The following is a 24898-nucleotide window of genomic DNA, read 5'->3' on the forward strand; positions in this document are numbered from 1 at the left end:
AGCCCGGGACATGGGAGTGGGTGGGAGGTGGGGGCTTGGGGGGCAGGGGGACAGCTGCACGCGCCTGTCTGAGTCGCTTCTGGAATTATGAGGCAGATCCCTCGCATGTGTGACTAGCAGGAGATGGGTTGGGGGTGCGGGAGCTTGGGGGGAGTCGCGGGGGCTGGAGGTTCAAGATGAGGGTCTGAGGTTCAAGATGGTTAATCATGCTACAAGGCAGACCTTTCTGCTCCTGAGACCCATGGAGGTGCCCGGTGACCCATGGAGGTGCCCGGGGTTTGGGGAAACTGGGGAGGGACTTATAGCAAGCGCTGAGCTGATCTTGATCCTCCGAGGAGTAAACTACCCCTGGATGGGTTGGGGGATGGAGGGAAGGTCAGAAATGGGGAGCTGGATCAGAGATTTATATTCACCATAGTAACAAGGTAAATCTTGGCAGCAGATTGGAGCTGGAAGAAATAGGGACAGAATGAGAAACATTTTGAGGGACTTGAGCGCTCTAGTTTATTTATCACAACAAACAGCAAGGTAGCTAGCTGTGAGCTCTACCTGACTCCTTTTCATCCCTCCATCCCATCTCTGTGGAGGGTTCCTGGACTGTGGGAATATATGGCATATTGTGGTTGGTGAAGGCTAATGGTCAGGAGATGGGCAGAGGCACTGGGAAAATGAATTGCATTAAGGGTCCACAAAAGAGTCCCCACAATAGCATGGGGCTGGAGAGAAATCAGGATATAGAAAGGAGAAAGACAACAGGAAAGAATGGCAGTGGGGGAGGGGGGCAAGGAGGAGGGGAGGGGCTCGTGAGAGATCCTGGGGCATTCTGTAGCACTCTGGCCCTGAGTTTATCTTCCCTACAGCATTGTGGCCTCTAAGATGTGAGAAGGGAAGTAGGATGTAGGGTTAGGGAGATGAGCAAGAGGGAGAGGGGGAAGGTAAGAAAATTTGGGTCTAGGGGTAGTAGGGGATGGTCCTATAGATTCCTTTCCCACCCCTCTCCCTACATGAATAATTGGGAATATGGGGAAGGATGTGGCACAGGGAAGGAAGGAGATTTGGGATCTCAAATTTATCTTCTCTGACATGTGGCCTCAGAGACTTAAGGGATTGAGGGAGAGTGAAAGAGAGTACAGAGGTGAGGATTTGGTGATCTTACCCTTGGGGTGGACTGAGGCTTTATATTCATTCTTCAGCACAGAAATCTATACCTAGAAATAGTTATGTGAGGGAGGAAGGGGCAGAAGTGGAGTTGAAGGTAGGGTGTTGGAGGAGAGGAGAGCACAGGACTGTTAGGAGCTTAGAGAGGGAACTTCAGATCCCTTCTGACACCTTCTCAGTGATTCTAAAACTTCAGTGTCCATAAGAATCATCAAAGGAGTTTGCTAAAAATACAAATTCTAACTCCTTGGTCAAGGGTGAGTCCCAAGGATCTACATTTTTACCAATAAAAGTCCTGCCCTGGTGGATGTCTATGTAACTAATCCCAGGGTGCCTATGGTAAGAGCAGCAGGGCACAGGAAAAGATTTGGGTATTGTGGCAGGAGAAGCAGGAAGAGAAATAGAGGGTCAGATCTGATGGAGGGGTCAGGCTTAGGAGAGCAAGAGAGGGAGTTGGCTATGGGGGATGGGAGTATGGGAGAGAGACGGGGGAGATGGGTGCAAGCTTTAGGATAAGGGATCACAGGGAGCTAGGAGAGCCCTGTGTGTGAGCTTAAACTCATCCACCATGACAGGTGGTTCCCTGGAGGTGTTGGAGAGCAGATGGGAAACCTGAGAGAAAGGAGATGGAGGAGAAAATAGCAGAGGTGGCAAGGGGGAGATGGAAAGGCAGACAAACTGGAATGTATCAACTGGAATGTGTCGTTTCCTGCCTGCAAATCCGGATCCTTGCAAGAGCAGAGGAGAGGGAGGAGAACAGAGGAAGTCTAGTGGGGAGGGGGTAAGAGTTACATGGTGGAGGGAATCTGCAGTGATGAATAGGGTGTAGAAGCGGGAAAGGGATGTTAGAGAAGGTAGAGAAGGAAGAGGGAACCCAAGAAGAGACAGTGAGGTAGCATACATCGCCCTGTATTACGTATCTTGTATGTTTTCATACGTCCCCATTATTCCTATCAATCTTTTCTTCAGAGAAGAAAGGGAGGGGCACTGAGGGGCCTTGGGAGAAGGAGGCAGGGGTGTGCCAGGATCTGGAGTAATAAATGCTGGGAGAGTGCGGGAAGGTGGGACCTGAGAATGGTAAAGAAGGATGAAGTACCTTCAAAAAACGCCATTGAGCGGACATTGAGCACGACCTTAGCAGGGGATGGGGTTGGTGGGCAGCAGAGAGTTCCCGGTGAGTGTTGGTCCTTTGGATTCTGCCAGCCTCCCCTGGCTCCCTTTCTCCAACTTCCCACGGTGTCCCAAATGTCAGGCCTCAGTGGGAAGCAAGCAGACTCCAGGGGGCCGTCTTTATTTCCTTGCTACTTGCCCTGCCATTTCACCCTCCCCAGTCCCCTGTGCCTCCTGTCTGTCCTCTCTGCTCTGGCTCCCCCCTGACTTCCATTTCTTCTCCACTTCCTTTGGGGCTCCAGCAGCTTCTGAAATGTCATATTTCAGCAGGAGGGGACCAGGCAGTGGGAGACCCGTGGCTGGCTTTTCCCCCTCCCTCGTCCCGGTCATTCCTTTCCTTTCTAGCTTTCTGCGTTGTTTACTTTTCCCATCTCCATGCCTCTCTTTCAGGCACCTCAAAAAGCATCTGGTTTCTTGAGAGTCCCATTCTCTTTATTTTCCCTAGTTCTTCCCTCATCTTTGTTTCTTCCCTGCTTCCACCCCTGAGTGTCTCTTTTTCTAATGGACCCGTCAAATGTCAGGGCCCAGCAGGAGGGGATGGATCTGCTGAGCTGGGACCCCCTAGTGGTCTTGTTCCTTTTCTCGCTTGTTTGTTTATCACTAGCCCTGAAAAGAGAAGAGGGAGGGAAAAATGGAAGGTGGGGGGAGGGAGTTTGCAGAGGTGAGGGAGACATTTTCATAATATGGCTTTGAGGAGGCTGTCTGGGGACTTGGGGAGAGTTTATTCATATTCCTGCAGACTCTTCTTGCAGATTTTTGGAGCATAGAAACATGGGGGCAGGGGTGATAGAGAGAAGGTGGGCGGGGGATGTCTGAGGATGAGCTTAAAGGAGGGAGGACAGTATATGCATTAATAGTGATGGAGGGATGTGCAGGAGAGGGTGCGGGTAAGGCACCAGGGCACCAGGTGGAAGACAGAGAAGGGTGTTTAACAAATGAGGGAAAACAAGAGACTCGACAGGGAGAGATGTCAAGAAGGAGAAGAAAATGGTAATAATGATAAAAGGGTTTCAGCAGAGGGATGGGTAGTTGGGGAAGTAACTAAGTTGTTGACGAAAAATAAAAGAGTAGGAGTTGCAGGGAGGGGAGGAACTCTAGGAGAGCCTGCCCTCATCAGGTCCTCCTCATTCAGTGTGACCCAGGCCAAGCCACCAAGTACCTGTATGAGCTGCTCTACAATGACCCTATCAAGATCATCCTCATGCCTGGCTGCAGCTCCGTCTCCACGCTTGTGGCTGAGGCTGCCAGGATGTGGAACCTCATTGTGGTAAGCAGGGCTATGAAGGTCAGAAGGGGGGGCCGTTCCCCTTTGCGCTGTCCTAAAGAGGGGGTGTACTAAGGGTTTGTATTTAAGAGGACTGCGGAGGACCTGCTTCCAAGATTCAGAGTCCTTTGCAGAGACCCAAACTAGTCAGCCTCCTAGCAACAGTGTCCTGACAGCGCTGTGGCTGACCTTGTGCCTATTTGAAGAAATGGAATTTGGATCAGTGAAAGAGCGTTCTGATTGTGAGGGGGTGTGTGGGCCTTTGAGAATCTCTTTCCTTGGGCAGAAGTACGGAGGTTTGGAGAGAGTGGTGGAGAGAAGCCCAGAGGCCGGGGAAGGCTTACAGCTCTTAGTGAATCCGGGATGAACATACCCTTTGCACTACCCCTGTCCCTTTTAGCTTTCCTATGGCTCCAGCTCACCGGCCCTGTCAAACCGGCAGCGATTTCCTACATTCTTTCGGACCCATCCTTCAGCCACACTCCACAATCCTACCCGTGTGAAACTCTTTGAAAAGTGGGGCTGGAAGAAGATCGCCACCATCCAGCAGACCACTGAGGTCTTCACTTCGGTGAGGAGGGATGGGGTGGAGGGGGCATTCACTCAAATCCCAAACTCAAACTTGGGATTCATTTTAGGGGGAAGATCTTGTTTTTTTTGTGTGTGTGTGTGTGAGGAAGATCAGCCCTGAGCTAACATCCATGCCAATTCTCCTCTTTTTTTGCTGAGGAAGACTGGCCCTGGGCAAACATCTGTGCCCATCTTCCTCCACTTTATATGGGATGTCGCCACAGCATGGCCTGATGAGTGGTGCATCAGTGGGTGCCCGGGATCCGAACCCAGGCCACCAGGAGCAGAGCGTGCATACTTAACCACTGTGCTGCAGGGCCGGCCCAAGATCTTGTTTCTTAAAATCAAAAGACAACACAGTCTGAGTGGGTTAAGTGCATGTCCTTTCTGTAACCAGAGGAATAAACCAGTTGAGTTCTCAGGATCCTCTCCAACTTTTTGGCTTTAGGACTTTTTTCCTCCTTTAATACTCTGTTCCTCAGATAGACCCTAAATGGCCCAGTTCTGTTAAAGCAGATTCACTCCAAAGTTGAGACCAGGTAAGGGAGAGAATGTGGGATAGGAACCAGGAAAGTGTCAGATTCCAGAGGCTCTCAAGGCAGGTAGTGGTGGATGGGAAGGGAACAGAGAGAATGGAGCTATTGAAATGGACACAGGGGCGGAGAGGGAGGAGACAGGGAAGGAGAGAAGGAGAGAAAGTGATGGAGATGGAGATAGAGAAAGAGAGAGAGAAGAGATGGAGGCAGACAGACAAGTATATGTACACGGGTCTGGTAGTTGACTCTGAGAGAGAGACGCGGACAAACAAGGAGAGGTGGAAGAGGAGATTTGTGGAGGTGGAGAGGAAATACAGGGCTCCATACCTGAAGAAGGCAGTCTGCTTCCTCTCTTTTGTTCTATTCTTTGGATCCTCTGTCTGCCCTTATGTTCAGTGGCCCTTTAATCCTCCCCCAACTTTCTCTTGATGATTCACGACATTCTTCTCTGATCCTTTTTTCTATCTGCCCACTTGCTTCTTGAGGTTGACATCATCCTGTCTGTACCAGACCTGCCTGGTCTTCTCCTGGTTCCTCTGTTTCCTTTTCCTCCATTTTTGCTGTCTGGTAGGAGTGGGGTGAATGAAGTGACTTTCCTAGACACAGATCCTCAGGAGGGGCTCACCATGCACCTTCCCACTTGGAAGCCATATCCTAAGACTCCAGATGCTTTCCTTTGAACTCTCCCCACCCTGGGCACAGAAGCTGTTGAAGGGAGGTTCAGAACTGCTGTTCCTTTGCTCTGAGTATGCAATCCCCAGGTAACATCTCCAGTCTTTACCCCCTCGTGCACCCCATGTTTTTTCTATTTGTTTCTCATTGCCACCCAAGACTCTGGACGACCTAGAGGAACGAGTGAAGGAGGCTGGAATCGAGATTACTTTCCGTCAGAGTTTCTTCTCAGATCCAGCAGTGCCTGTCAAAAACCTTAAGGTGAGATGGGCTGGAGTGGTGGGCTCAGCCTGCAGAGGCACCAGGTCGGGGAACAGTGGTGGGTTGGAGAGGAGAGCCAGGCGGGGGCGAGTTGTTTTTTTTGGTATTGAGGTATAATTGACATTTAACATTGTGTAAGATGTACAATGTGTTGATTTGGTACATTTCTATACTGCAATATGATTACCACCATAGTGTTTGCTAACACCCCTATCACGTGACATAGTTTTGATTCTGCGAGGCGGTAGAATCTCCTGGGGAAGTTTAGCTCCATCTTCCAGTTGACATTTATCCACTCCCCGTTGAAGCCTGCACGAAGCACTTAGGGACAGGAAATCAAAAGCTTTGGAAGCGCTGGCTTAGCCCCACCAGCATTTCCAGGCCTCCCTCAGGAGCTCTGTTTCTCTCCATTCTCTAGCGCCAGGACGCCCGAATCATCGTGGGACTTTTCTATGAGACTGAAGCCCGGAAAGTTTTCTGTGAGGTGGAGTTGGAATCAGTAGAGGGAGGGGGACTGGGTGGGCTCTTTGCCTTGGGTGTCTCATGGGATCTCTTCTCTGCATCTTTGCTCAAGTTGAAAGCAAATGATCTGAGGTGATGATTAATACAATGTCCCTGTCTGTTGGCTCTGACTCCATCTCTTGGCTTCTCACACACATAACACTTTCTTCAGATCTCACTTTCCTATCCTTTTGTGTTTCCGGAGGGGCTCACGAATCCCATCTTTCCTGAGTGGCTGGAAAAGGTCGCTCAGAGATAGAGGCTGGGGAGGAACTTACAAGGAGGAGTATTTGATCCTTTGCTACTACCCCCAAGAGTTATAGAATTCCCTGCTCTCCTCTGATTCCCAAGAGACTGAATAGTGTCAAGTGAGATAAGACAAAAAACAAAACAAAGACCCAGCCCTCCTCCTCCTCTGCATTCAGGTGTACAAGGAGCGGCTCTTCGGGAAGAAGTACGTCTGGTTCCTCATTGGGTGGTATGCCGACAATTGGTTTAAGATCTATGACCCGTCCATCAACTGCACAGTGGACGAGATGACCGAGGCGGTGGAGGGCCACATCACCACTGAGATTGTTATGCTGAACCCTGCCAACACCCGCAGCATTTCTAACATGGTGAGAATGTGAGGACTTAGAGGCTGGCATCCGGGCAGTTGGAGGGGACTGAGGGAGCCTTGCAGGGAGGGGAGCAAGTGTAGAGTTTGGAGGGGCAGGAGGGCAAGGGGCCTCTGCCCACTCTGAACTTGTTTGCATCATGTTTCCTGTGGATTCCACCTCTGCTGTGACTTCTTTGGGCAGGAAGGAGAAAGAAATGAAAGTGGTATATTCGCTAGGCCCCTGATGAGTAGAAGGGCTGTTGCCATGGAAACGAGGAGCTATTGGCGAGAATGCAAATGAGAGAGGTGTTAATGATAATATAGATGCTGTATACGCAAGCACACCTTTACCAGAACGCTATTCCTGGGCAGAAATGCATTTTATTTTCTTGGTGACTTCAGAGAACTTTAGAATTGCTTAATATTCACTCCTGATTGATACACGGTTAGCTTGGCTCCTGATGCTTTTTTAATGATTCTCTTTTAGAATTTTAGATGTAAAAGGGACTTTTGAGATCATTTAGCCCAAGATGGCTGGTTAGTGACAGACCTGGAGCTAGAAGACACATTCTCTGATTTGGGAAGGTTGGGACAGTCCTGCAGGTGAGGCATACAAGTGAGTAGGGCGTGGCGGGGAGAGGCTCCTTTCTTGCTCAGCACTACATCTTTTTTTTTTTGCTGAGGAAGATTTTCCCTGAGCTAACGTCTGTTGCCAGTCTTCCTCTATTTTATATGTGGGTCGCTGCCCCAGCATGGCCACGAGTGGTGTAGGTCCTGGGAACTGAACCTGGGCCGCCAAAGCGGAGCGTCAGCACTACATCTTAAAGAGTACAAGAATCTTGGGCAACCTATGTGTCTGCTTATTACACCCAGGGTAGCTGCAGGTCTGGAATACTTGCTTGGGAGAGCATGCCAGGGGCGAGTTAATAGTTGTAAAGCCCCCAAATATCTTATTTAAAAAAAAAGTTGTAATAAGAGTTGTTTCTTTAGTAAACCAGGAGCTTAGATACATGATTTCAGTGATCCTCACAGCAATACTCTGGTGTAGATTTATCATTTCCATTTTATGGACCAGGAAATTGAAACTCAGAGAGGTTAAGTGACTTGTCCCCGGTCATGCAGCTACTGAGTGGTCAAGCTGGATTTGAGTCCTACTTGAATCTAACCTCAAACCATTCTGCTCCATCACCTCCCATGGAAAATCATGAAGTCTGACTAAATGTTTGTACTTTAATTGGCTAACACTGTTTAGCTGATGGCAGTTTTTGAGCAAGGGAGAAAGAAGATTCAGGACGTTTATTCTGGCAGTGGATTGTGATGAAAAGGTCAGTTGCCATATGGATTCTGGTCATGGATACTGTCCTGGGATGTTCTAAGGGATTCTATATTTAAGGTATCTTGGTTGAAAAATATGATGGAAAAATTCTGCAAAGTCAGAGCACCTGAGAAGAGAGTCGTCCTTGAGAACCTGGGGACGTAGTGGAGCTGGTAACTGAAGCCAGAAAGGCTTATGATGCCCTGAGACCAGGACCAGCCAATTGTGGCTTCTGTCCCATAGCAAGGAACTAGAGGAGCCCCTGACAGGAAGCGAGGATTTGGTTTGGGGTGTAGAGGGACATCTGGGCTTTGGAGCAGGGTGAGTTGGAGGGTCTCTTTCTGGCTCTTGGTCTCTAGAGAAAGATCGTGCCTGCCTTCGAGGCTAAGAGGTGTCACTAGGCCCATTTGGTAGCCTAAAATGCATGATAGAGAAGCCAAGATTTTCCATAAGGTAGAAACAGTCTCTAAAACTGACTAGGGAAGACATTATGGCAGACTCAAACAGGACCAAGAGAAGTGGATCAGAAACAAGGGTTGGGCCTAGGGCCCTAGAGCCACAGAGACTTACAGAAGAAGCAGAGTTGCCTTCACTCTGTAAGGATGGCATTAAGTTTAGGTTAGTAGTTCTCAAACTTTAGCTTCCTTCAGAACCACCTGGAAGGTTAGTTAGTACACAGATTTCTGGGCTCTTGCCTTGGAAGTTCTGATTCAGTAGGTCTGGGGTGGGGCCTGGAAATTAATAGTTCTAAGAAGTTTCCTGGGAATGTTGAAGCTATGGTCTATGGATCTCATTTTGAGGACAGTGGTTTTCAACCAGAGGTTACAATGTCTGGGGACAATTTTGATTGTCATTTCTGGTATCTAATGGGTAGGCCAGGGTCACTTCTAAACATCTTACAATACACTGGACAGTCCCACACAACAAAGAGTTATCCTGCTCACGGTGTCAGTAGCACAGAGATTGAGAAACCCTGGTTTAGAAAGAGAGTCTTTAGGAGCTAGTTATGGGAGAGTGGGTTAGAGTGGTTTGGAGAAACATTATAGCTCTGGGCTAGAGGGGAAGATAGGAGATTGCATATCTGGGGAAAAGATTGTGAGTAAATTCTGATTGAGATAGAGGCCCCATCAGACCTGGGTACAATACAAAATAAAAAGCTACCTGAGGATACGCATTTTAGATCACTGTCGAGCATCAGTTCTCACATATAGAGACAGCCAGATAGAGCTGTTAAAAAATTAGGATCATAAATTTGCACTTGGTTACTTCACTAATTTCTGTAGATTGTGGAATTTTTGTTGTTGTTCAGTTTTCCTTAAGCTGCCTAGTAACATTTCCGTTTGAAAATTTATAACCATATCTTTGCTGACTCAAGGGGGAAAGATTTTTTTTGTAACTTTAGTCATGGGGGGGCATTGGTGCCCCCAGTGGCCAAGCGCGTTAGTGGTAGTCACCAGGAGCCAGCAGAGACATGCGGCTTTGGGCAGGAGATGGCATCATGCAAAGCAGATGATTCCCTTCCCGTTTGGGTGATTTTCTGATGCAGTATTTACTTTGAACTGAAGATTGGATAGACTTAGAGGCTGAAGGACTACTCAGAAAAATGTCAGCCTCGCTGTCTGCCGAGCAGGTGCTCTTGGAGAAAGGCATTTCAGCTTACAGAGGCAGTGTAGGGTAGCAGGGAAGGGTATGGACTGTGAGGCCAGGCTGCCTAGGTTTGAATCCCAGCTCTGCCATGCACTAGCACTATAACTTTAGACAAGTTAAGCTTTTCTGTGCCTTAGTTTTCTTGTCTCTAAAATGGGTATAATAATAGTATCTTCTCATTGGATTATTTGAGAATTAAATAAATTGATATGTGTACCTTAGAAAAGTACCTGGTTACGTAGTAAGGACAATATAAATCTTAGCTATTATTATTATTATTAACATTATTTTGTGTAGGAAGGGATGATGTTAATGAAACATTTCAACAAAAGAATTAAGAGGATTTAGTGATTTGAAAGAGTCTAAGGTGATTCCAATGTTTCCATCTCATTTACGGGGGAGTGTTAGGGAGTGAGGAAAGATAGAGCCCAGTCTTAGATATTTTGAATTTAAGGTCATTGATCATATAGTTACAAATGCCTCAGAGACAGTTGGAGATACAGGACTTGAACTGTTAAGCTGGAATTATAGATCTGAGTATCAGTAATAAAGATGAGGTTGAGAGACAGGGAAATTCACAAAGAGAAAACGTAACTTACTTTAAACCCAGCATCTTATGCATGTTATTTCATCCTTATAATAACTTTTCAAGGTAGTTAGTATTATTCCCATTTTAAAGCTGAATACCTTTATAAAGGTTTAATAACTTGTTTGAAATTACATAGCAGATAGGTGGATTAGTTAGAATTGGAATCCATCCATCCATCTATTTATTCATCCAATGGACATTTTTTTCAAAGACTTTATTTTTTTAGAGCAGTTTTAGGTTCACGACAAAATTGAGAGGAGAGTACAGTGATTTCCCATACGCCCCCTGCCCCCACACGTGCATAGCCTCCGCCATTAACAACATCCCCCACTAGAGTAGTTACAACTATGAACCTACACTGACACATCATTATCACCCAACGTCCATAGTGTACATGAGGGCTCACTCTTGATTCTCTGGGTTCGGACAAATGTATAATGACGTGTATCCATCATTATACTATCATACAGAGTATTTTCACTGCCCTAATTCAATGGACATTTATCATTTGTCCATTATGGGGTGGACACAGTGCTGGATGCTAAGGATTAAGAGCAGGATGGAAGCTGGTTTTGATCTCAAGGGTAGTAGAGCCCAGGCCTGTCTGTCTTCAAAGCTCAGGCTGTTTCTACTGCACCACACTGCCTGCATTCTTTGCATTTCCCACTCCCCCCTGTCTCCAGAGAGTCGAATATAAAGAAAAGTGGCAGGGCATGGGGAACAAAGATTTTTATTTATTCTTCATTCATCTGTTCATTCCTTTGTTAGAGTGTGTGTATGTTAATACATTCCAAATCTACACAGAGTTGTGTAGTGCCCTTGTCTATTACTTGTGCCTTGCCAGGAGGTGGCCACTGAGCCTTCTCGTGTATGGTTTCTGGGAGGTAAGGAAGGGCAGATGTGATTTTCTCCATTACATGCAAAACATTTCCAAAAACTGAAGCAATTTATCTATGGTTATTTAGCCAAACAAGGTTGCTGCCAGGTATAGAAATTCGGGTCTCTCCACTCATTTCATTCTTTTTCGCTTTCTTGGAAAAAGAAGATTGAGAGTTGAGAGGGGTTTGGGTAGGGATTGAATAATGGACTTCAAAAATGTGAAGGGTATTTCTGCAGTCCTCAGTCTTCTGAAACCCCTCTAAGATGCAGTGAAATGACAGCAGAGGAGGATGACAAGAAGTTAGCACACTAAAGAAAAATATTCCTGATTGACAAGCAGGGTGAGGAAGGCTGTGGTGTCACCTTTTCTAGAATCTTTCAGAATCGGAGGAGCTGTTAGGTCCTAGATCAATTCTATTGAGAGTCTGAAGGATGAGAGGACATCATCTTTGCAGCTCTTCATTGGATTATCCATGTCTCTTGCTTTGCTATCTCTCTACTTTCTATCCTTTGCCATTCATTATGCAGTGTTTATTCATTAAAGTTCTCTGTTTGTAGTTCTGAGCTAGCAGCTATACACACTAAGACCGTTGGACCCAGTTAATCTCTACTCCAGTCTGGTAGCTTCTGATCTGAGACAGACACATGGATATAGTTAAAGATTTTGAATGTACATATGTTCAATCTGACAACATGAACACAAACCATCCATTCAAGTTGAAGTGTCAGAGACAGAATCAGATGCCCGTCCCTCCTCCTCCCCACTCCAATCCTTCCTTCTGTTCTTCCCTTCTCAGACATCCCAGGAGTTTGTGGAGAAGCTGACCAAGCGACTAAAAAGACACCCTGAGGAGACAGGTGGCTTCCAGGAGGCACCCCTGGCCTATGATGCCATCTGGGCCTTGGCATTGGCCCTGAACAAGACATCTGGAGGGGGCGGCCGTTCGGGTGTGCGCCTGGAAGACTTCAACTACAACAACCAGACCATTACTGACCAAATCTACCGGGCAATGAACTCCTCATCCTTTGAGGGTGTCTCCGTGAGTTACAGCAACCTCCTCCATATTCCTCTGTCCTCCCATTGTGAGAGAGACCTCTCAGAGGCTTCTCCTGGAAACATGCATTCTCTCTCTCAGTTACTTCTCTGCCATAATCTGTCACAGATCAGGGAAGTAGGGACCCCCAAAGCAGAAAAACCCACAAGAGACTAGAAGGGAAAAATAGTATATTCCATTTCTTTTAACCCCTCCCCTCATTTCTTTTCAATTCGGATATTTATGAGTCAGATGAGAATCATAGAATTTTAAAAGAAGAAATAGTGTGAAAGATCATCTCCTTATTCTTTTTAAAGTGGAGAAATTAGTGTCCAGAGGGATTTGTTGACTTGCTCAGGTCACACAGCCAGAAGCCAGGTCTCCTGGTGCTCGATCTGGGGATTTTTCCCGTTCAAATCTCATGGGTGAAGCTTCTTCCCAAAAGAATAATGTTTCTAAAATCTAGGGTATGGGCATCTGGGGTACGTCCTATATGCAGGCAAATGCCATAAATAGAGTTCATTCAGAAGCTCAATTACATCAAAAACATAAGGATTCAAAGAGTCCCTGATGTTCTCTATTCACTCTTGCTTTTATCCGCTTTACCTTCCTCCACATGTTTCTCTCCCTCAGGGCCATGTGGTGTTTGATGCCAGCGGCTCTCGGATGGCATGGACACTGATCGAGCAGCTACAGGGTGAGCACAGGGGCAGGAGGGGATGGGGATGTGAGGGAGGCCAGACTGGGTCTGAGCTAGGACACCGTCTGGGAGAAGAACACCAGGAGACATCACAAGATTGCCTTGGCGCCTCCCCACCTCCTCCCCTTCTCATTTCACTGTGTTCATCAAGCTGTTAAATAACAATAATAAGAATAAAAAGGTTAGGTGTGGGTGGGTTTCCTTGGGTTGCAGTGGTTGTGTTCTTAAAAAGGGGCATGCAAATTAAAAACAGCCACTCTTTCCCATTGGCTTCCATTTTAATTTCAGAAATTCCCCTTGCGGGGCTTGGGTTGGGGGTTAATGGCCTGTCACTTGCATACTCATGGCCTCAAAGAAAGCTGAATCTAGGAAAACTGCTATTTTTATTTACTTATTTATTTATTTATTTTGTGAGGCAGATCAGCCCTGTGCTAACATCTGCCAATCCTCCTCTTTTTTTGCTGAGGAAGACTGGCCCTGAGCTAACATCCGTGCCCATCTTCCTCGGAAAACTGCTATTTTTGAAGGCAATCCATTTGAATTTCCTTGTAATGTAAATAAGCGTTCCTAATTTTTTGTAGTATGTATAGTGTGGCTTTTCTAGACTATATTTCCTTATAACTTAGCACACTAATGTATTTGCAAAGCTTCTGTGAGTTAATTTTTTGACTCCACCATACTCTCACCCTCTTACAGGATGGCCAAAAGAGCCATTTCTTGGCCTTCTGTGAAAAGTTTCTTTCTTTCCTTCTCTCTACCTCCCACATCCTCTCAGATCTTCTTTGTAACCAGGACAAGAGAAATGGACTTCAGCCATGGTTAAAGGGGTGTGAGTTGGCTTTTGAAGGAAAAGTTATGGTAACTGGGGCAGTTCTAGAACAGAAATCTTAAGAGTGACTGAATTTCACTTTGTGGCTCTTTAAGAGGCAGATGCAACTTATCTAAGAAATTAGAACCCAAGCCAACGGAAGAGAAACTTCTAAAATTAAAATGAAAGCCACTGGGAAAATAGATCCTGTGATTCTGTCTATCATGAGAGGGAGAATAAGTGGAAATATGTTTAAAGTTTTTAAAGCCAGAATCAAAGTGAGAGACATTTTGCTGAGAGAGGTGTGAGGCTGTGGAAGGGGTGGCAGACATGCTGTGGAGCCTTCTTCACTAAAGGGCTTTAAACATATGATATTCTTATTTATTTGCATTGCCTTGGGATCCACCTTATATTGCTTTTAAGTCAGATTGCTGATTCAAGTGACTCCTCAGGTCCCTCCAAGTTTCCTTCAGGGGCTCAGGTGAAGGGAAAATCAGATACAACCGTAGAAATCTACTTTAGGGAAGTAGGAAGTTGAAAATGCCCAGGATTGGCTTTTCACCTACCCATGGTCACTCTTTCTATTGCCATCTGCCCAGGTGGCAGCTACAAGAAGATTGGCTACTATGACAGCACCAAGGATGATCTCTCCTGGTCCAAAACAGATAAGTGGATTGGTAAGTGGATCTTGTTTATATTTTCCTTCAACCCCTCTGAACAATCAAGAAAAAGGGTCATGCATTTGAATGAGGGTGGGGTGGTAGGTGCCAGGAGGTTGAAAAGTGCCAGGGAGGTGGGCCGGGGGGCGGGGGTTAGAGAAAGGGAATAAAACCTCCAAGACGTGGGTAGGGGAGACTGGTGTATTTGGAGAGGGAATAGGTGGTTGGTAGCAATGTACTATTAAAAGTAGCACATTGCTGGGTAACTGGGGATTAGAGGCAGGGGGTAGGCAGAGGGCGGGAAAGGGAAACTGCATTTGAGTTTCCCAGATGTTCTGGTGCCTTGATATATCTGAATCAGCTACTTCAAGCCTAGAGTTGCCTTTTCATCTGTCCGGAAAATGGTTGCTTAAACAATAAGAGGTGATGAGCTTTGGCTCATGTAACTGTCTTCTGCTAAAATGTGCTTAAAAAGAGGGAAGGTAAGCGATTATTTCTTCATATATTGGTGGGCTAAATAATAGGGAATAGGAAAGATACTGAAGGCGGGCAAAAGGAAGGACTGACTGATAACATAACAGTTCAGCATCTTAAGCATGGAGGAGAAGCACAGCCATCGATGATAGCTGCCATCTGCCCTCCCAGCTGAAGTCTAGTAGTTCCCAGCACTGCTCAAATTGACATTCTTTTTTTCAATTTGAATTTAGGACAGTGTTCTGTGCTGCTATAAATGCTGCATGGCCTAAATTACACTTTTTTTTTTAAGCTAAGCAAATTGAAATTAATTTTTTTTTTTTTGGTGAACTCTGACAAATTTGAGCTTCCCTGTGGGACTATCACCCTACCAAGGTTAAACTCACAGATTAGGTGTTTTCTTTTTTTCTCCCTGAGGTTAGGAGGCCAGACTAGATACTCTGAGGCTCCGTAGCTTTATGATTCTACAACTGTCTTTTTGCACTTTTTGATGTGAGTTTTTTTTTTTACTTTTTTTTTTTTGTGAGGAAGATCAGCCCTGTGCTAACATCTGCCAATCCTCCTCTTTTTTTTTTTTGCCGAGGAAGACTGGCCCTGGGCTAACATCCATGCCCATCTTCCTCCACTTTATATGGGATGCCGCCACAGCATGGCTTGACAAGCGGTGCGTCAGTGCGCGCCCTGGATCCGAACCGGCGAACCCCGGGGCCGCCGCAGCGGAGCGTGTGCACTTAACTGCTTGCGCCACCGGGCCGGCCCCCTTGATGTGAGTTTTGAGAGACCTCATAAAAATTATTTCTAGTTACCCCCTTCTTTCCCCTCCCATTTTCCTTTGCTGCAAGAAAGACAGAAAAACGCAAAGAACAAATAATACAGAAAAAGACTCTACAACTTTGGTGATAGACTTCAGCCTTTCTCAGCCTCTAGACAGGACATTCGCTCCGTTTCTCATTTCTGATTGCTCCCTAAGCCCCAGCATCAGTGAACACTCCACCTGCAACAACCGCTACTCAGGGCAGTTAGGACCTCCTCTTCTCAGAGCCAAAGACTGACTGTCGGCACCCTTGTCCTTCGCCCCTTCTCCTGTCCCACCTTCATCCTTTGTCCTCCTTCCCTTCTCTTCTCCCTCTCCTCACCCTCCCCTGTGTCATGCAGGAGGGTCCCCCCCAGCTGACCAGACCCTGGTCATCAAGACATTCCGCTTCCTGTCACAGAAACTCTTTATCTCCGTCTCGGTTCTCTCCAGCCTGGGCATTGTCCTAGCTGTTGTCTGTCTGTCCTTTAACATCTACAACTCCCATGTCCGGTAAGTTTCTCTTCTGACATATTCCTTGTCCTTTCTGCCTCTCAAGATAATGATCAGTCTCGCCCCTTGAGGGGTGTGAGAATAAACCTGTGTGACTCCTCTTGATTCATTGAGGTTTCCACTCTGACTTACTGCTTCCCAGTGACCACTGAGAATGAAAGGGGGGGCACCAGATGTAGCTCCCATCCCTGCTCCAAAGCAGCTAACTGAAAATAAAAGAGCCTTTGGGGCCAGGTAACATGGTGTGGGGCTCTAAATAGAGTGTGTGCCAGGGATCCTGTGCAGGGGAAACCCCTGCTGCCCCATCTCCAGCCCCATGACCCATCAGCTTTGTCTCTCAAGGCTCGGCAGCCTGCTCCAAGCCTGTCTTCCTTTGTCCTACGGCCCGGAGGTTGGGTCAGGCCATTGTGTGGCATTTGGAGAGCTGAGCCTTCCTGGAGTAGAGGAATAACCCTGCTCTTCCTTTCCCACCCTTCCCACCTCTGCCCTAGTTACATCCAGAACTCACAGCCCAACCTGAATAACCTGACTGCTGTGGGCTGCTCGCTGGCGTTAGCTGCCGTCTTCCCCCTGGGGCTGGATGGGTACCACATCGGGAGAAACCAGTTCCCCTTCGTCTGCCAGGTGAGGAGTCGGGGGCAGATCCCTTGCAGAACGTGGCTCTCCCACCCCCTCAGGAGCACTTTCTGTGATGTATATAGTTCCTGCCTTTCCCTTTGCTCATCTTTCCCTGACTCTTTTCCCTGTTCCTTCTCCTGGCATCACCCCTCTGGTCTCTGTCTGGCCCTCTCCCTTCTTTCTGCGCCTCCAGACTTTTTCGCTTTGTGGTTCACTTGTCAGTTCCAAGGTTGCCATGGCAGGCCTTGCAGAGAAGAAGAGGGAGGCAGTGAAGGCAAAGGAAGGGGGTCTACACAAAGAACTCTGAACAATGGTGGCTTGTGTGTAGTGTGGGGGCTGAGAACAAGAACTGTGGACTTCCCATGTGAGCCTCAGTTGGGGTTTGGAAGGACGGAGGCAGAGATCTGAACCAATAGCCGGGAGAATTGGGGGAAGGGACTCCTGTTACACAGCAGGAGGGCCTATGGGACTCTTGGTACTTAGAAGATTCTGGGATTGTGGGGAAAGACTGGCTTCAGCTGCAGTGTTTGTATGGTTATCTGTCATGCTGGTGGGAAACTCCCACCCTTTTTCCTGCCCATCCTCACTCTTTTTCTTTCCTCTGCCCTGTACCTGTCCTGATCATGCATCTGTGCACATGGCATTTGCACATACATGCACATGCATTTCATCAGGAACTGTCTGTTCCCAGGGAGATCTCAGTGCAGTGGGAGAGGCAGACAATTAGCTGTTGTGCAGTATGAGAGGTATCAGAGTAGGGATCTGTGCAAAGTGCCGTGGGAGCAAAGAAGAGAAAGCAGCTCACGGAGTAGCTAGGCGGACCTCACAAGAGATGGCATTTGAATATTGAAGGATGCATGGGATTTTGTCAGCTGGCGAAATAAAGGATGGTTACTCCAGTGGCAGAAGGAACATCATGTGGCTAGCAAAGACATGGAAGAGAGTAGATCAAGGGATAGCGAGCAGTTCAGCATGGCTAGAGAGTGGCGTAGGTGAGGGCCTGGGAGATGAGCCTGGAAAGGTGAATGGGACTGTGTTGTGAAGGGCCTTGTGCCACATCTGGTGTTCAAGCTGCAACCTGTAGGCACTGGGGAGCGATCAGATGTTATTGGCCATTAAAACCAGAAGTTTTTGGCAAGATCACCTTGGTAGCAAAGTAGAAGATGAATGGGAGGGATTTGTTGAAGGTAGGGAGACCATCCCCTCCTGGCCCTTCCCTCTCCCTACTGTCCCCTACTGGCTGCATTCTGCCTGCCTTGTCATCTGTTGCCTGCTACAGCCCTGCCCCATCCTCACCACAGTCCCATCTACTGCCCTGCCCTATTCTGCCCTGCCCTCTCTCCTTTCCTAGGCCCGCCTCTGGCTCCTGGGTCTGGGCTTTAGTCTGGGCTACGGCTCCATGTTCACCAAGATCTGGTGGGTCCACACGGTCTTCACAAAGAAGGAGGAAAAGAAGGAGTGGAGGAAGGTGAGCTGCTTCCTATCCCTCAGCCCCTAGCTCCTTGGCTCTCTGGGCTTAGAAGACTTTCTCTGACATGCCTGTGGTCCTTGTTTACCCAGACCCTGGAGCCCTGGAAGCTGTATGCCACAGTGGGCCTGCTGGTGGGCATGGATGTCCTCACTCTTGCCATCTGGCAGATTGTGGACCCCTTGCACCGGACCATTGAGGTACAGCATGAAAGGAGGCACTGGGGTCAGGAGGCTGAGCAGGGCTCACTGGTGCTCAGGGCCTCCAGGGCTGCTTTGGGTCTTGAGGTGCAGAGCCACCCAGTGGGAGAGTGCTCTCCAGCCGTCTGCGTGTCAGCAGCTTTTCCTCTCCTTCCTAGAAGGACCTCCATCAGAGGCCTCTGGGTTCATCTGAAGAAAGGAAGTGGTGGGGATCTGGGAAGCATGCGTAGACTTTCCAGCCATCATGGAAAGCAGGAGACAAGCATTTCCAAGGTGTTTATGCAAACACCACTTGGGCTGTGTGGGATGTGGCCTCACTATTGAGGGTCTCATAGGAAAGAGGGGGCAGAGTTGGGAGTCAGGGACTGAGCAGAGGTGGGGAGGGGAGGGGTGGATGGCAACCATCTTTCCTGTGGCCCTATTTCCGGCTTAGACTTTTGCCAAGGAGGAACCGAAGGAAGATATTGACGTGTCGATTCTGCCCCAGCTGGAGCACTGCAGCTCCAGGAAGATGAACACGTGGCTTGGTGTGTGGGATGTGGGGGAAGGAGGGGAATGATGCAGCAAAGGCAGGGGGATGGGGCAAGGACAATTTGGAGGGAGAAGGGTCTTTGGAAAAAGAAGCAGAGAGCTTATGTCAACCCAATTTGAATGTCCTCCTCTTTGTCATTGCACTAATCTTTTCTGAGGATGGAGGAGAGCTGGTCTTTTTCTGTGAGGAGCTTAGGCTCTAAAGCAGGGATGAGGTAGCACTTGTGTTGAGCAGAGGGACCAGTGGGGATGGCTCATCCTCATCTCCAGATCTGACACCATTTGTGTCTGGTCAGCTCCCTAGAGTAAGACCGTGGCTGTGAGGGTTTAGGCCCCCCTTGGCCTTTTTAATGTTGCTCTGGTCTGTGACCACAAATGGCTAACCTACTCTCAGCCTGGAAAGCTGTCTTCTCACCAGGAGGGTAAGAGGGTGAGACACTGTGTGTTGTCCAGACCCTTGCCTGACTGACAGCTGCTCATGACTATCATCTTCCTGTGTGACATGGCTTCTAGTCTCAGGAGGATGTGCTGAGGTCTGGCCAAGGTGGGTGGCCACTAGGGGAAGGGATGTGCTAAGTCAGAGGGTCTGGATTGGAGAGGAGGCCCCCTTCTCATTGTGGAGCTGTAAGAAGGAGCAGCAGTAGGTGAAAGGTATCAAGAGGATAGGGACGCATGGGAACGTGGAGGTCTTGTTGCCCAGGTGACCCTTTCCTGCCGTCCTAGGCATTTTCTATGGTTACAAGGGGCTGCTGCTGCTACTGGGTATCTTTCTTGCTTATGAGACCAAGAGTGTGTCCACTGAGAAGATCAATGACCACCGGGCTGTGGGCATGGCCATCTACAATGTGGCGGTGAGCTCCCTGGATACCTGGCATTGACCCCGGGGGCTGACTACAGCAACCCGGATAGGGTAGCATGGGAAGAATCAGGCGCTAGATCTGGGATTAGTTGGGTGGAAGTCTTAAAAAGTTTTTTAATGCCTCAGATTTGTAAAGCACTTTACAGTTTATAAAGCACACTACAGACACTATCTTATTAATGTTCATGCAACCACCCAATGAAGTAGATATTAATATCCCCACTATTTAGATGCAGAAGCAGAAAGAGAGAGGTTAAATTGCTTGTGTATAGTTCACAGCCTGAGTCTGAATCGATATTTCCTGCCAGGTTTGCCCAGGGACTGGCTTTCAAGGACCCTGAATGTGTGTATAGAGATCATGGGAGTTCCTGCCTTGAGGGAGGGGTTGACCTAGAGATGGAACTGGTTTGGGACAGTTTGTTTGAGATTCTTCTCAGTGTAGAGTTGAGGATGATCCTTTTCAAATGGGAAGTTCACCAGGAACCTGTCCTCATAGACTCTCTCCTGGGGGGAAGAAAACCCTGGGTCTTTTCTGAGCCTGCAGATCTGAAACCCCAAAACACGCTCTGCCTCCAGGTCCTGTGCCTCATCACTGCACCCGTCACCATGATCCTGTCCAGCCAGCAGGATGCGGCCTTTGCCTTTGCCTCTCTTGCTATAGTTTTCTCCTCCTATATCACTCTGGTTGTGCTGTTTGTGCCCAAGGTGAGGTTTGGGGTCTTGTCCCACCATCTCTACCCCATGCCCTCCAGCCCTTCTTCCCAGGCCTCTCCCCTTCCCTTCCCTGCCCCGTCCTCCCACCTCTTCCCTTGTTTGGGGCCCAGCTTGTCTCTCTTATTTTCATTCCTTCCAACTCCAACCCACCATCAGCTAATCGCTGACACAGCCCCTGCTCGGCGTCCCATGCCCCAAACATTTGTCCCCAGATGCGCAGGCTGATCACCCGAGGCGAATGGCAGTCAGAGGCACAGGACACCATGAAGACAGGGTCATCTACCAACAACAACGAGGAGGAGAAATCCCGGCTGTTGGAGAAGGAGAACCGCGAACTGGAGAAGATCATTGCTGAGGTAGGTGGTGGTGGCAGGGCTGGTGGCGGGGTCCAGGAAGTCCACGTCTCAGGTCGGGTTTTCTGAAGCAGAGCCTGAGATAGGGGTTCAGGTGTGTGTGATCTATTGAGGGAGGGTCTCAGGAGAAGAGCTGCAGGGAGTGAGTGGAGGGGCTAGGGAAGGGGAAAGGCTGAGCAAGGATTCCACCTCAGGTCAAATCAACAGTGGGTCTCATCAGGTGGAGGGGGCTGTGGGGCATGAACTGCACTGTGGACTTGACCCCCCGGAGGAGATGGGCGCAGCCATGTGCTGTGGGGGCAGCTGGATGTTGAGCATACCCCCAGTGAAAGGGATCTGGGCAGGTACCCACGGTGCTCTCTGTGCCCCAGGCTATAGTTAGGGGCTGGTGGGGAGCCAGAGCAGGGAATATGCAAACTGGGTTAACAATCTGTGTGAGGTATTGGAAGCCGTGTGTGCTGACTTCTCCCCTCTCCCCCTTCTTTATTTCCCCGATCTCTCTTCTTCCACTGGTGCCCCACTATACCCTTTTGGCTTCCCTTGTTCTTTTCCTGAGTCCTCATTTTAATCCCCCCACATTTTTCTCTGCCGTTCTTCCCTTTCCCTCCTCTCCACCCACTCTTCCAATTATTGTTCTTTCTCCAGAAAGAGGAGCGTGTCTCTGAACTGCGCCATCAGCTCCAGTCTCGGCAGCAGCTCCGCTCGCGGCGCCACCCTCCGACACCCCCAGACCCCTCCGGGGGCCTGCCCAGGGGGCCTGCTGAGCCCCCCGACCGGCTTAGCTGTGATGGGAGTCGAGTCCATTTGCTTTACAAGTGAGGGGGTGTGAGGGAGGACAGGCAAGGAGGGGAAGGGAAGGGAAGGAGGGGAAGGGGGAGCTTGGGAGGAAGCAGGGGATCCCTATCCCGAGATGGGAAGAACATGCTACCCTATCCCATCTCTTGTAAATACGGGCCCCCCCGTGAGTCTGGGGTTATCTGGGTCTCTGATACTCTGGAAACCAGACCCTTTTCTCTCTTATTTGTTCATACAATTTTATATCACTACTTCATACTCTAGTTTGTACCTCGCTTGAAGCTTCTCACTCACTGGCTCCTCAGCAGCCTCACCACATACACCTTTCCCTTCTCTACAACACCCTCTGTCTTGTTGCCATGGCAACCCTGCAGCTCCCTTGCTTTTGTGCTCTACTCCCATCCAGCAGGGGTCTCCCCACAGTGCCCTTTCCGCCCCAACAGGGGCCTCTCCATTTCTCTCACCATCGTAATCTCCTTCCATCCACAAATTTTGCCCCTTCTGAATTTTGCTTCTTCGGGGCACTCATTCTTGCCAAGGCTCACATGCTCCTTGCCTCTGCTCTGTGTGTGCTCATGCTGCCCAACACATATGTATCTTCCCCTCCCCTCTTTGTTCCAACTGGACATGCTCATGTGCACGCATGCTTCTCACATGTGCTTTCTTCCCCCTTCCTGTGGTCACATGTGCTCCTCTGTATTCCCTTCACTCATAGCTATGCGTGCCCTTCTTGTGGTCATGGGTGTGCCCTTCTGAGTGTGTGGGTAGGCGTGTGCCATTTGTCTGGCATGCTGAGTTGTGTCTTCCTTACTTGCATATATCCACATTTACCCACACATTTTCCCTGTGTGTACTCATGGCACCTTGTGTATCCTTGCCCTTTGCACCTTAAAATCGTTGTATTCTTCCAACAGAGTATGCACCCACCCTACACATTGTTATGCACTTTCCCCCAATTCATGTTAGTGGGGCCATCCACACCCTCTCCTCATCACACTCGGTTTCTGCTCAAACTTGCCCCCGTCTCCTTTGCGCTCATGTACCACCCTCAGTCCACACTCACAATCTTCCTCTCCCAAAATTGCTCCCTTTGGCTTTGTGTTTATCTGGGAGGATGATTAAGTGAGAAGAAATGGGAGCAGGTTTGGAGAGCTGCTTCCAGTGGATAGTTGGTGAGAATCCTGACCAAAGGAAGGCACCCCTCATTGCTGAGATGGACAGATGGACCTATGGAGCGGGAGGTGGCATCCCTTTCACACTGTGGTGTCTCTTGGGAAAGGATCGCCCCAAATCTCAATAAAGCAGTGAACAATGTGACTCAGCACCTTGTCCCTTACTGTGAACACAGTGGGCTTCAGTCCAAGGAGGGAGGCTCAGAGGACTCCACGTTAATGAAAAGGCATTGAAGTGGAGGGGTGGAAAGAGGTGTTTTATTGATCCAATGAGGGCTTAGCAGAGCAAAGCAGGACGGGATAAGAGCTGAGATTAGTAAGTGATGACATTATCCATCAAAAGTGTAAGTTCTGGAGTCAGACTACCAGAGCATCAGTTTCCACCACATGCCAAAGAGTTCCTTAATTTCTAGTCTCCATGTCCTCATTTGTGAAGATCATCATCATCAGCGTCATCATCATCATCCTACGTTCCTCCATAGGATGGATGCAAGGACTAGTGCTTAGGATGGTTCTTGGTCCATGGAGTATGTTGGGTAAATGCTAGCCATTGTCACTGCTGTTTAAAGAATTCTCTGACAGTGATGGGCACGTACTGGGAGTCTGGAGCATGTGGCTGAACAGATGTGAGGACTCACCTTCCTAGGAACTAAGAACAAGCAAAAACTGATGACTGCTAGGAGATAGTGGATGAGATGGCCCCTGAGTGCTTACAGCTTTAAAAGTCTTTGTCTAAGAACCCTGAGCATCTTGAAAGGAAATTGCTATCCCAGTGAAAGAAAGTATTGAATGGCCAACAGGAAACAAAAACAAAAACAAAAAAACTTGCCTAGTACTTTTGTGTCCTCTTGGAGAAGTGGTTTTTTTTGTTTTTTTTTGATGAGGAAGATTGGCCCTGAGCTAACATCTGTGCCCATCTTCCTCTATTTTGTGTATAGGGTGCCACCACAGCATGGCTTGGTGAGCGGTGCGTAGATCCGCGCCTGGGATCCGAACCCGCAAACCCCTGGCCGCCGAAGCGGAGTGCGAGAACTTAACCCCTATACTACCGGGCAAGCCCTGGGAAGTGCTTTTTTGAAGCTCAACTTTTCTCTTTCCCTTTGGCACTGATTTTTAAGCAATTCTTACATTTTTGCCAAAGAACAGCAAGGGTTAGCTGGACCCTGTCATTTCATCATCCTGTTTAAGAGCCAGTTTCTGAAGTTCCATGACAGCATGGGTGGCTTAAACCTGAGACCAGTACTTGAAAACCAGTCCACTGTGATTATCCACCTTGGACCAATTGCACTTAATTTCAGTTTCCCCTCTTCCCACAGTGGACTATTCTCAAGGAAGTGGGAAGAAGTCTATGTAGTAGGTAAGCCTGCAGTGTGGAAAATGAACAGTTGGCTTCAGAAGGAGCAGCAGGAGCTATGTACCAGTCCCAGGTAGAACCTAAAAGACAAGAATTACCACCTTAAACTTTCTTTGCACTTAGGTGGGATGTAAATTACAAACAAAGGAGTCAGAAGTTCTACTGTGGCCAAGGGTGAGCCAGCCATCCTTTGCTAGTGGGACTGCAGGAAACAAGCCAAATGGTAGGGCTAGCAGAGGCTCCTGGTGGAAAGGGGATGTGTTGCCAGGTGGTGAGACCACCACTCGGAACTTCTGGGAGGAGTCACTCCCTTGGCGTCTCCAGCCCTGCCTCGGTCGGGAAGGACTTCAGATCTCTCTGACTTTGGAGTGCGCTGGGCTCTAGACTGCCTACCAGGCCTGGGCGGTCCCTGCTCTGCCCTGACGGCCTCTTGCTTCCCTGCCTTAGTCACTTACTAACAGAACATTTTGTCAACAGTTTGCTGCTGTGTTAGTTTTGTTATCTTTTCAGTCAACAAGTTCTGATTGGGAAAGTTGCTGTGGCAGGTGTTCCTCTAGGCACTGGGGGTAAAGCAGTGAGCAGGATGGGCTTTCATGGGATGTACATTCTCAAAGTGGGAAGATGAAGTTAGTAAGTAAGCAGGGGAAACAAACAAACAAGGGAGCTTGAGAGAGCAACCGGGGGTGATAGGCA

At 48.4% G+C, this 24898-nt stretch overlaps 1 protein-coding gene across 2 annotated transcripts in view; it reads left to right on the forward strand.

The window, feature by feature from the left end:
• GABBR1 (gamma-aminobutyric acid type B receptor subunit 1) overlaps positions 1–23942 on the forward strand; it is a 29243-nt gene extending 5301 nt beyond the window's left edge. Inside the window, exons 4-21 of one of the 2 annotated variants that reach the window (XM_058554933.1) lie at positions 3461–3595; positions 3993–4163; positions 5530–5631; positions 6050–6115; positions 6558–6749; positions 11958–12200; positions 12828–12891; positions 14302–14379; positions 15484–15601; positions 16633–16765; positions 18111–18227; positions 18320–18427; positions 18861–18954; positions 19682–19809; positions 20394–20522; positions 20744–20887; positions 21530–21699; positions 22793–23942. In XM_058554933.1, the coding sequence (XP_058410916.1) occupies positions 3461–3595; positions 3993–4163; positions 5530–5631; positions 6050–6115; positions 6558–6749; positions 11958–12200; positions 12828–12891; positions 14302–14379; positions 15484–15601; positions 16633–16765; positions 18111–18227; positions 18320–18427; positions 18861–18954; positions 19682–19809; positions 20394–20522; positions 20744–20887; positions 21530–21699; positions 22793–22805 (2205 nt within the window). In that variant the 3' untranslated portion in view covers positions 22806–23942. Of the gene's footprint in view, positions 1–3460; positions 3596–3992; positions 4164–5529; positions 5632–6049; positions 6116–6557; positions 6750–11957; positions 12201–12827; positions 12892–14301; positions 14380–15483; positions 15602–15990; positions 16142–16632; positions 16766–18110; positions 18228–18319; positions 18428–18860; positions 18955–19681; positions 19810–20393; positions 20523–20743; positions 20888–21529 lie in introns of both variants that reach the window. The other variant, XM_058554934.1, reaches the window with a different exon arrangement.
• Positions 23943–24898: the final 956 nt, after the last annotated feature.

Source organism: Diceros bicornis, chromosome 14 (genome assembly GCF_020826845.1).
Source record: "Diceros bicornis minor isolate mBicDic1 chromosome 14, mDicBic1.mat.cur, whole genome shotgun sequence".
NCBI lineage: Eukaryota > Metazoa > Chordata > Mammalia > Perissodactyla > Rhinocerotidae > Diceros > Diceros bicornis.